The 12,222-nt window shown below is 48.3% G+C and overlaps 1 protein-coding gene across 3 annotated transcripts in view; it reads right to left on the bottom strand.

Annotated features, from left to right (window-relative positions):
• Positions 1–3,312: 3,312 nt before the first annotated feature.
• HNF4A (hepatocyte nuclear factor 4 alpha) overlaps positions 3,313–12,222 on the bottom strand; it is a 33,613-nt gene continuing 24,703 nt past the window's right edge. For all 3 annotated transcript variants that reach the window (XM_077787021.1, XM_077787019.1, XM_077787020.1), the window contains exons 4-10: positions 12,056–12,162; positions 9,405–9,564; positions 6,454–6,537; positions 5,812–5,967; positions 5,293–5,529; positions 4,509–4,631; positions 3,313–3,882 (exon numbers count right to left, since the gene is read on the bottom strand). In XM_077787021.1, coding sequence (XP_077643147.1) covers positions 3,740–3,882; positions 4,509–4,631; positions 5,293–5,529; positions 5,812–5,967; positions 6,454–6,537; positions 9,405–9,564; positions 12,056–12,162 — 1,010 coding nt within the window. In that variant the 3' untranslated portion in view covers positions 3,313–3,739. The remainder of the gene's footprint in view (positions 3,883–4,508; positions 4,632–5,292; positions 5,530–5,811; positions 5,968–6,453; positions 6,538–9,404; positions 9,565–12,055; positions 12,163–12,222) is intronic.

The raw sequence follows: 12,222 nt of genomic DNA, 5'->3' as shown, positions 1-12,222 counted from the left end.
AGTGGCCAAAAGACCTAAAAATACCACTTTCACAGATCTTTGCTTGGACGCGATGAAAAGATTCCATAGCCTGACATGGTGCTCTCCAGGAAATCATCCCTAGGCTGAGCTGCAGGCACAGAAAGCTCTTGTGTTCAAAAGCAATGTAAGGGAAGTTGTGTGTCGAAGGCCAATCCTCAGAGCCATCTCCTGTGGCATGGGACATGGCTTGTAGGCTCCAGGCAGCCCAGCAGGATAAAACACAGCCCACAAGTGGCAAGACCAATGTTCCAGGGTGATTGCAGGCAGGTGTGAGAAAAGAGGTGAGAGTTGGGATCGAGGACGCCAGCTAAGGACAAGGTTGCTTCTGGGACAGATCATGGGGTTTTTTTCCCCAAGTGAGCTGAATCCAGAAATAAGAAATCTCCTGTAGGAACTGTGCTGATTTAAGATTAACCAGCTAAAGGGCAACCTTGATAGAGCAGTTAATGGGAAGGAGTCCAGGAGAATTTATTGCTTTAAAGATTTGATACTACATATATGTAGTTTTTAGGGCATATACCCAGGTAAAACCAACCATGAATCAGAGGAGAGGAGTCCCAGGGGTTTTTTATTCCACATTAAAAATAATAAATGAAGTCCTTTTCTTTCTCTTGACTGGACTAACCACTCAGTCCTGTGTGTGCTGGGATAACATGTCCTGTGACTGTCTTTGGTTCCAGCAGTGGTTCTGGGGCTCTGGATCATCACTGGTGCACAGGTAGTGAGGGCAGGTTATTTGAGATCTGTCCTGTTCTCCAGGTCCTTGACTCAGAGTGGAGACAGGCCCTAAATGCTGTCTCCACATAGTCCTCAAACACAGTCTGGATCTCATCTCTGCATCTCATCCCTGCTGACAGTTTTCACCAGCATGACTGTCACTGGGATGCCACTGGATGTGCTAATGGGATGGAAAATCAGGCTGCTTCTCATCCCTTGTACCTAGGATGAGACTGCCCACCTCGATTCTCATCAGAGGCAGGAGATGGGGGAACATGAGGGCCAGCTCCTGCAGACCAGAGCTGAAAATGCTGGATGTTGTTCCTTCCCAGAGAGCTAATCTTTACAGCCATCTACACCTCTGTCCTCTCTTCCTGTTCTCTTCCTGGACGTGCTACAGCTGAGCACAGGCTCCCGTGGTCAGAAAAGCAGGTCATTAAGAGCCTTCTCTAATTGCCAGTGTATCTCCTCACATTTACAGCCAGTGATAAATTGATTTTCACTTGATCTTACTGTACCCCATAGGCTCAGTCTGGCTCCCACCTGCTGCCAGCAATAGGGTGGCTATGTTTGAAACAAAGGGCAATCACCCACCCCAAAGAGCTCAGAAATTACCTTTGAAATACAAGTGGGACATAAAATGAACATGTTTGAAATGTGAATAATATATTTAGCTTCCTTTGCTTGGCTTTCAGAATGTGGTTACTTCTAGCCTTTAAGCTCCCTGGAATCGTGAAAGCAAATATTTATTCTTCATGTTTGTTTTTCTTTTAATGAAAATTTGGATTGTCATTCGATCTTATGATTCCAGCACATGTGGCTTCAGGACAGACACATTGGGCTTGCCAGGAAATAGTGACAGCTGGCAACAGCATCAAACACTTGTTTGGGCTTTTTTCTCCATACACATATGCTTTGTGCTCAGACCAACAGGGATGTTAGCCCCTTGATTTAAAATAAATCCTCCCAGAAGAAAGAAATCCATCTGTCTGGGAAAAGTTAGAAAATATTTTTGAATTTATTTTTCTTTTTTTTTTCCTTTTTTTATGAATACAAACTGTTGTGAAGAAATAGTCTTCTGTTTCCATTGGAAGGCAGAAACCAGCAAAAATTAATGTACAATATCGAGGAATTCTTGGTGCAAATGGACCAAAAAGGATTCCCCACAAAGTATGTCTACATACAGGAAAAAAGGTTGCTGCAGTTGAAAAAGACAGCTTGGTTATTACAGGGTTGGGTGGGGGTTTTTTTGCATTTAATCTCCCAATTATAAATAATCAATGTGATTTACAAAATAATTTACAGAAAATGATTGGATTCATCATTGCAATAAATTACTTGGTACGATGCCACCAGCATTGAGACCATACAATACCTCTGACACCGCCAGCACAAGGTGTTTCATTTTTGCATTGGAAATCAGGGACAGACCTGCAGCTCCTCTGGCTGAGCTGGCTCAGATTTGTCCCCACCAGAGACCACCTGGCAGCCGTGGGGCCACCATGCCCATCGTCCCGAGAGGCCAGCAGTGGGAGCTGGCAGCTGCAGCCCTGCTGGCACCTGGAGCAGGCAGTGGTGCAGGAAGCTCCTTTCCTGCTTCCAGCTGTAAACCAAAGGTCAGATCCACAGGATTCTGGCACAGGCAGGCACAGAGGAGCAGGGACAGGGGCAGGAGGGAGCACAGCAGGGCGGGCAGACCCAAGGCTGGGGCAGACCCAAGGGGTTTGGGTGAGACAGGGTTATTGCTTGACCTCTGTTGCTTTTCTCTGCAGGACCCAAAGAATTGTATTTTTGAGGTTGGTACTCTCAAACAGTCTGAGGCCTGAAGGAGTCATAACGAATTCTTATCATGTTATGAAGACCCATAAATCTGTTATCAGCCACTCACTCTAAGCTGAAGGAGTGGCACTGCACTAGAGAAGTAGATTGTATGGCATATCTTAGCATTAAAATTGTGTCTGAACTGAGATCCTGGGTCCCAATGCTCACAGCAATTAGAAAGCCCAAGACCTTGGTCCAATCTGTGAGGCTCAAGCTCCTCTCACCCCATAGGTCTTTCCCCTTCCTACATCTTTCCCCCACCTCCTTCCAAATAGGCATCCAGTGGTCTTCTGACTGCTGACAAGCAGTAGTTGGGCTAGTGATATTTGGGCAGTGCTGCCAGCCTGTAAAGGGGTGACCCCATCCCATTAGCTGAAATCCCTGGAATCCCATGGTCCCTCTGATTGCCAGGAGGCAGTGAGTGTTGCAGGGGAAGGGCTTGGCAGTGGTTGCCTCTCCAAGCATTGTGGTGAGAGGGCAGGCATGGCATGGAAATATCAAAACCCCTCAAGAGGCAGCGGGATCCAAATAGTGGAGTATCTTGGTGGGCCAGACTTTGCCCCAGCATCAGCTGAAAAGATTTATTAGGTCTGGCTGGGGGGCTTAGTGTGCTGCTGGGTGACACCACGCAAAGACCTGGGACTAGCCAAGGCTTAGGAGCAGTTCTGGCAGTGCTGCCTGGGCAAACCCCATGTGCTTCACCTGCTGTGATGCTCCTGGGGGAGCTTCCATCTCCACCAAGTCTGGCTGGACTGTCAGGGGGGACTGTCAGGGGGGCTGGCACGGCTGTGGGAGGGAAGCCCTCCATTCCCACGGCACAGGGAATTGCTCGTTGCTGTGTGCTGAACCAATGCTGAGATGGCAGTGGGGTAGCAGCCTGTCCCCAGCCAGTCACTGCCACCCCACTGAGGGAGGCAGGAATCTGGCCCTCCTTACAAGGACTGAGGGTTTCAGCAAGGCTTCAGCCTTAGTTCTGGGACTCCAGGGCTTCCCATGGCACATGCTGTCCGTAGCTGCAGGAAGACACCTTCTGGTGGTGCTCAGTCCAATAAGCAAGTCCGTGTGTCCATGCCCAGGGACCTCTGGATGGCTTCTCTGGCTTCTCCTCTCACAGTGGCAGAGTCAGTTGGGGCTTTTCTCCCACACGGTGTTGCCAAGGAGGCTGGCTGGTGTGGGCTTGCTAGATGACCTCCTGTTTTGTGATGGCAGGCTGTGGGATGGACGTGGGCTGCTTCGCCACGGTGGCAATGGCTCCAGGCAGCAGCTTGTACTGCTCTGAGCCTGAGCCCGCGGGTGGAGAAGGCTGTGGAGTTTCTGGAGTAGCTGAAGAGAGAGAAACCAAATTAAAAGAGGGTCTCATAAACCTGACAGCACTGAATCTTCAGTCTGCAGGGTTCAGATGTCATCACAGCAGAGTATGTTTGCTGTAGAGCTGGCCAGATACGGAGGCATGGTTTGATGCCCCTGGAGAACCACAATAACCAATATCAAATACGGGGAGCTGCTGACTTTTTGACCTTTACTAACCACATTTTTGGTCAGCCAAGGCCATCTCAGCACAAGGTCCCCAGTGGTGGCCCCATGTGGTGGGTCAGATCTTCCTGTGTTTTTGCAGAGGACAAACTGAAGTCTGAGCCACTCAGGAGAAGGGGAGCCTTTCCACTGATTTCACTAAGCTCTGGATAGGATCATTCATCCCTTAAGGGCCATGTCTAAGTTGCAGTCTGCCAAGGAGTATCTTGTTGAATCAGTTAGTCTGGCCTAATCTAATCTAACCCACCTCTCTGTTTGTCTTTCCCTCCTTTCTGCATAGGAATTTCTCACACGTTCATTACCCGAGACTCTGTCTTGCTTGCAGATTTCCATGCAAGGTCGAAACTACCACCACAGGCACACTGGAAAGCTCCTGGTTTCTCCCAGGAGCTCTCTGTCTCTCTGGATATACTCACACATCTGCCCGTTGTGCATCTGAGGAGGCATTGTGTTGGCCACAATGACGTTCGTTCCCAGGTTCTCCTGGATCAGATGAGGGTGCAGGTGGTGGTGGGTGTGCGGCGTTTCACTTGATGAGCCTAAGAACATGCAGGAGACATCAATTGCCACAATGGCAGGAGACAGTTCAGATGGGCAGACCCATTGTACCCAAATGTTCAAGGCTTTGTGCACCATCAGCTTGTGCACAGGTGACTGGATACAGCCTTCCCTTTTTCCTCCATTAATGCCTTGAACTAACCAACCCCTGCCTGCTGCCTGCATGTCCTCTCATACAGGATTATATTCCTTAGTCACACCTCCACATGCAGAATAGCACAGTGGGAACTTTTCATTTTGTTTTGTCCCATTGGATGCTTCCACTAGAAAATCTAGGATGTTTCAACCTGAGCTTTCAGACTTTTTTTTTTTGATGAGTCCCTTCTGAGAGAGGAGGATTGGTGAAATGGCTGCCAGGTGGGATCTGGGAGGTGCACAGCAAAGCTTGTCTGTGTGCAGAGGGCTGGGGATGCCTCTGTAAACAGAGGGACAGCTGATGCATCTCTTTAGGTGAGAAGAAGTAGAGGACCCTTGGTTACCCCTGTCAAGGACAGGGGAGGTGATTTTTATGTGAGTCAAGGGCTGAATGCAGACTGGCTGTCTCTAACTTTTCCAGATAGGGAGTGGTGACTAAGGAGGGTCTCAAGGGGACAACAATCAGGGAATACCGAGAGGCCTCTTGTCAGACCCTCAAGTACTCACCTCCCAGCAGCATCTCCTGCAGCAGGTTGTCAATCTTAGCCATGCCGAAGAGCTTGACGAACTGGATCTGCTCGATCATCTGCCAGGTGATGCTCTGCAGCACGGGCAGCAGCAGCAGCAGCTCCCCGAAGCGGCCCCGCGAGTCGTACTGCCGGTCGTTGATGTAATCCTCCAGGCTCACCTGCACCTGGTACCGCATCCGCTTGATCTTGGACGGGTCGCTCAGCCCCTTGGCATCTGCAACGACCCACACAGCAAACTCTCCAGGCTGCTGCCCTGGGAGCTGCCTCAGTGGCAGCATGAAGTCTGGGCACAGCCTGAGGTGAGCTGCCTCTGATTCCCCATCGTCTGCTGCAATGGGCAATGTTTCTTTTCCTAGACTGACTTCCCTCCTCCCTCTCTAAGAACAGTTTGGCCCAGAGAGGAGAGCAGGCAGCTTTTCCAGCACTCAGAACCAGTGTTAGTCAGCATAATCCAGAAAAGATACTCTCATGGTACCCTCAGCAAGCTGGGGCATACCTGGGTCAAAGAAGATGATGGCTTTCAAGCAGGCATATTCGTTGTCATCTATCTGCAGCTCCTGGAAGGGCAGGACCAGCTCGTCCAGGATGCGGATGGCCACACGGTTCACCTCCACCAGCTCGGGGCAGTTCCGTGGGATGATGTGATCATTTCCTTCAGACAAACAGCACAGGGACCATCACTTTGTCATTGCTCCAGACTTAGCCGGTGTGACAAGGAGTTCAAAATGCAAGTAACTAATGCTGAGATAATTTTGGGAGTGGAGGAATTTAAGAAGTTCCTCCTTCAGCCCCTACCCTGTCTCAGAACACCAAAAATTTTGATCTGTGTTGCCAGAGCAGCTTCTTATTACACAGGAGCTATTCAAGTGAGGAAAAGCTGACAAAGGAGTGAGAGCTTTTTTCTCAATCTCACCACAGCCCCCAACAGTCCCCAACTTTGCCACACCTCATGGCCTTGATGTCAATGTCAGCCAGGCCTAGCCGCACCCAAAGGTTGTACTGGACATGCTAAAATACAGAACAGCTCAAGCCACCACCCTGCAAAAAGTATCCACAAACACTGAACCACCCTCTTCTTCACCCCAGCAGGGAAGCCTCACAGAAGCAGATAGGCTGGGAGCAGAAGTGCAATTTTTACCTAGCAGCAAGACATCCTTGAACACCATGGACCTCTTGGCAGCTCCCAGTAACAGATGCTCCCCTGCGTGTGCACGTAGCAGTGCTACCTGCAAGGGCAGGGAAAAGTTATTTGGGTGATGCAGAGACTGAGATAAAGCTGTGATTTTATGTAAGCAAGAGGGAAAGCTCAGCATTCCTGTACTGCACTCAAGGATGGGAGTAAGGGCCCTTCTTCAGTTACAGGCAGAGAAAGAGATTAAATAATGGTCTGTGCTAAACCAGTTATAACTCCAGCAGAGGCAGCAGGTAGTAAACAGCACCTGAAATATCCCATATTCAGGACACATGCCATGAGCAGGACCATGCTAGGCTGTCCCAGGACCTCCCACCAGTGTGGGCTGTTTGCAGACAGCTTCTACCAGAACCAGGGACCACACTCCATCCTGGGAAGTGGGAGAAGTACAATCCCCTGCTGTCCCTCTGGGCTGTGCCCACCTCCCACTGCAGTCACACACACAGGGACCCATGTCCAGCTGGCTAGGTCACCCCCTGGCCATTCATCCCCTCCACAGCCACAGGAACTGGGGACAGGGAAGCCAAAGGGATGTTTTTCTCCCCTGATGTTAATGATTGAAGTGTTTCACTTTACACCCTCCAGTGGCTCCTGAGAATGTTCTGAATCTTTTGCCCTCCTTCAGTTAAAAATTTCAGAGATTTAGGCAGAAAGAGAAGTTAACAATTGGACATCCTGACACAAAAACTTCTTAATGTCCAGCCAGGACCTTCTGCTGGAGAAAACAATCATTAAATATTAATAGAGAAATGCTGAAAAGTATGTCCTGATGGGAATGGCCCCCTTTTCCAGTGTGTTATCCTCAGCATCTGTCAAAGCCAAGAGAAGTCTTACCCTACCAGGAATGCAAGGAGATTGTATAATCCATAGAAGAGAGCTCTGGTTAGGAAAGATGCTGATGTCTAGGAGAGGTTTGTTTTTTGTTTTTTTATACCCCCGATGGTAAAAAAGGTTATGCAAAATAAATAGAGATCCTTGCAAAAAGACTGTGATACTGTGATATCACACATGATACTGGGGGATCTTTATCTAGATGCCAAAATCTAGCCTATCACTGTCCAAACATAGGTGGATGTGTTAGCTGAACTGTTGGAATTGCCAGATCTGCACAAAAGTGAGCTTTCCTACCTGACAAAACTTTGACAAGGAAAAAACAGTCCCAGGGGAGAGTGAAGCTTTCATCTAAAAATTTCCTGCCAATTGCAAATTCAAGAATGTTCAGTTTGAAACCACCTTTTTTATGTCCACAGAATTTCCTTGTTTGAGCAGGGTTAAAGTAAATTACTTCAAGAAGGCCAAACCATCTTATTTAATATTTGTTCTTGCAGTGATGAACCTGAGATATGTAATTCCATTGTGAACTGGGATAAATATACAGTTGTAACACAACAAAGCAGAACTTGAACTTTGAGATGAAACATCTTTGCCTTATCAGACATGGTAGTTTTGACATTTTGGTGCAGATGGAGAATGAGGGGTTGGGTGTGATCTTTTCTGCAAAAGGAGATCTGTTTCATGGAGGAGCCTCTCCCTTGTGGGAAGGCAGGGTTCAAACTGTGCCATCTTTAGACTTTGTTTGCTACTTTGAGGAATTTTGCAGCCCCACAACTTTGCAGCCCCACTAGTTTACAGTTATTGGCCAGGTTTAGGGCCTCTGTTCCAAATGGCACAAGGATGTGATGGGCTATGCAGAGCTGCCCCAGGTCTGTGCTGGGCTGCAGCCTGTTTGCTGTGTAAATGGCATTTGCCCTTGGAGTCCATTGTGGTTTCCCTAAGTTATGAGTTGTATTTTCCTTAGCAATTTAACAGATTTCTTATAATTCTAAACAATTAAATTATAAGCACTTGCACACAATAGAAAAGAAGGAAACATGCTCCCATTTTAAGAGCACTGAATTCTCCAGAGCTCTGGATGCTGCTGGGGGGCTAATAAAGAGCTCAGATTTAGGATTTAGGGGTTTTTGATCAGCTGGATACTCTCAACTGGATATCCTTTTTCTTCTTTATATAAAAGTTACCTCTAGGTCAATAGGGCTGGAGACTGGTCCTAGCTGAAGAGAACACATGCTGGTTTTGTGACTGTACACTGGACAGACTGGAAATACCTTCCTACCTCTGACAGGACCTGTGCTGGTCCTGCCAGAAGTGCTGTCCCAGCCACACGTGCTGCTCAAGGGTGGGCACACAACATGTTCTTCAACACCTGTTGCAGACTTCTGAAATTTAGACACCCACAGGAGGCCTCTTCTTGTACCTCTTTGAGGCTGCCTGAGATCCTGCAGTGCTACAGAGGACATCAAACCCACTGTGCTTATCTTCATTAGGGAACCCACAAATGCCATTTTAGTAATTTCTGTTAAATGCAAATATATCCTTGCTATTTAATCCTGGAAAAATATTTTCTACTGCCTTGGGAGAAAACTAGTGTATAGCTTCAAAATTCCACACTGGGAGCATGGATACAAACATACCCCAAGGCAGGAAGCAGCAAGAGACAGGCTGATTTTAAGTTTTGGGTAGACCTTAGGCCAGAAATCTCTCCTGCTAATTCTGATTGCCCCAAGCATTTGTATATCACTTCAGGTTTTCAAAGTGCTGCACAAACCATAATTAATAAATGACTGGCTGACCCCAAAATGCTCATCTGATAAGGACCTAATTCAAGCTCAGTGTTATCTGGCTGTGCTCATGGGCTGATTAGCAGCACATGCAAGTGGCCCGTGCTGGCATTGTATGGATGCCTGACCCGGGCTGGCATTGTATGGATGCTGTTCCCAATCAGCTGCAGCAGTCAGGATAACAGAATGCAAAATGAGCATTTTCTCTGAAGGTCTCAGCTGGCTTTGGCTCCCTGCTGCCTTTTCCAGGGCAGAGCGAGGTGGGGTGGATGGGGGGACTTGCCTGGTCATCCAGGGGCAGCTCACAGAAGGGGGGGATGTACTTGGCCCACTCCACCAGCACCAGCAGCTGCTGCTTCATGGACTCACACACGTCGGAAATATTGGCAATCTTCTTCCCTCGGATGTCTCCGTTGAGCACAGGAACCGGGGATGATATCTGGAAGGAGAGAAGACATCCTTCAGCTTTCAGTGCCACAGAGGAAACACAGGGAGGAAAACCCCCAGCCCATGGGTTGTGTTGATGCAGACTCCAGAAATTACATTTTTCTGTTGCACACACCCAGCTCCCAGAACAGGCGACCCAAAAAGACTCATTTAAATTCAGATCAGCCTGGGGTCTGTGAACATGAAACGCTGCAGAGCAGAGGCTGTGGATCATCTTGGTAAACTGTAATGCCTTGAACAGACTGGAAAGCACATTCCTAAAGCCAGCATCTTCCTCACACTGAACAAGTGTGCTCAGTCAAGATCCAGGAAGGAACAGAGGGGCTTGTGTGGCAGTCAGCCTCACCAGTAGAAAGGACACGTGCACCCAGTGCTGCTGCACAAGCTACTTGGTCCCACCAAGGTGCAGAGAGCTGCTCCCTCTTCCAGCCTGCTCCAGAGGCAGTGCTTGGCCAGAGCTGCTGTGTCTGCTTTCCACAGGAGGCAAGCAGGCTCTGCTCCTCTCCTGAGTCCTCATGAGCTCACCAGGCCACAGCTTTCTAGGTCTGACATTGCTTTCTGTGAGCACCAGGTCATTAACATTTGACATCATCAACTCTGAATAGCTAAGGGCAGACTTTAAAGGTAACAGTCTCACACCTCCCATTGGCTTTTAGGTCTTTTTGGCAAAACTGGGCAAGTTCAAACATGCCCACAACACAGGTGGCACTTCTTACATGGCAAATTATTTGTGATTGCCATTTCATTTGCAAAGGACAACCCTGACAACTCTGCAAGTACTGTGACACAGAGCTGGACAGAACATCTCCCCGAAATCAGGCACCCAACCTCCTGCCTGTTTCTCATGCATAGCTGCTCACCCAGGTCATCTAAAAATTTGCCCTTAGTCACTACTTCATCCTCATGCCTCTGTAAGCAATTAACTCAACCCCATCACTGCCCTCTGCCTGCCCTCTGTGCTCTTGTACAACATCAGCTCTTCCTGTCCTATTCCTGCCAGCATTTTCAGCTCGGATCCTGCTGGCCTCCCCAAGGAAATGGAATTCAAATGCCACCTGCTTTTTTTTTTTTTTTTTTTTTTGTCAGGTTGCATTACCTGGAGGCTTTCCAGCTCCCCAGCTATTATTGAATAAATAAGATTGTAAAAATCTCACCATGTATTACCCTAATCAGTGGGCCCGGAAGGCTTAGCAAATAAATAAAGACCTCTGGGTAAGTGACCCTGGATCTCGGAGAAAGCAGCTCCTCAGCAGTATCTTGTTCTAATTAGCAAGGCACATAAAAGTTACCAATTACCGTGCTGGAGCCTTCCTTGTTTAATGAATCTCTCTGTGCTCTGTGGGAGAGCAGGAGCTCCCCTGGATTTGTGGATAGTTGTAGTTTTTATCAGTAGACCCTGTGATGGCACTGCAGGACTCTGAGCCCCAGAAATGTCCTTCCCTTGTAGATTTGGTGACTCAAGACCCCAGTATCTCACACCTCTGGGAGCAGCATCAGTCTTATTTTTATAGGGTATATAAATATATTCAGTCCTGCACAGGACAAGGTGAGATGTGGGATGAGATTGGATGTGCTTTTCATGTACAAGGTTGGCCCTTGGCCATTCTGGCATATCCCCTCCTTGGGGAAGTGGACCTTACAGCCTGAGTGGAGCCTAATGTGAAGCCCTGATCACAGCACGTCCTGTCCTGGAGCATCTCCCAGGGCAGACTTCAGGGCAGTGTGACCCTTGAAGCAGTGTGGACTGCCAACTCACCCCCTGTTTGTCTTCTCCAGGACACAGAGTTCTGTTCTCCCCAGCTCTCATGAAGAGAGGCAGCTCCTGCCTCCAGCACAGCTCCATCCTCATCACTGGTTCTCACAGACAAACCCTCCCTGCAGGCTGTGTGTGCCCATCCTGTCCTCTGTCCTCCCAGAGAGGGATGAGCTGTGTATACCATTTGCAGTATCCAGCCTCTTAAATCAGAGTCATCTTTTCAATGTGAACACTCCAGGAAACGAATCTTGGCAGTATGCGAGTGGAAACAGGGAATTTCAAGCAAGCACTGGAAAAGGTGTCTGCATAAAACAAGCAGGAAACTGATCCCTTGTGAAACTGTGCAGGAATCCAAAGTTCCTAACAGCTCATGGGGAAGGGAGGCTGCTCATGCAAGGCCAGCCCCTCGTGGGCTGAGGCAGCCACAGCTCTTCAGATTGCAATGATTCTACCCTACTTTCTTCCATCAGCCTCTCCAGGCTTCCTGTGTCCCATTAGAGCAGAACAAATCATTGCATATTGTTGCAACTGACTTCTGGACTAAGGAGATTTAAAGTGATGGTTTCAGGTAACAAATGCTTTTTGAAAAATCAGTGTTGAGTTGGCAGATAAGCCACTTAGAAAAGAGGTGATAATTTGAAGACTTGGCTATTAAATACTCAGCTGGCTCTACATGCCAGGTAGTGCCTGATGCTTTTGTATTTGATAAAGAAGGAAGAAGAGGTACCTGCTGTGCCAGGGCTTCTGCGTGCAGGAGGGCATTGATGGAGGGCAAGCTGCTGTCCTCGTAACTTGATCTGCGGGTGCTGATTCGGTCCCGTTCATTTTGTACAGCTGCAAGAGAGGATTTTGGCTGAGCTGCAGGTCGTTCATGGCAATGCACACTGAAAACTA

This window comes from Lonchura striata, chromosome 17 (assembly GCF_046129695.1).
Source record: "Lonchura striata isolate bLonStr1 chromosome 17, bLonStr1.mat, whole genome shotgun sequence".
Classification (NCBI taxonomy): Eukaryota; Metazoa; Chordata; class Aves; order Passeriformes; family Estrildidae; genus Lonchura; species Lonchura striata.
The sequence above is the reverse complement of the archived record's forward strand: the minus strand, read 5'-3'. Positions and strand labels throughout refer to the sequence as shown.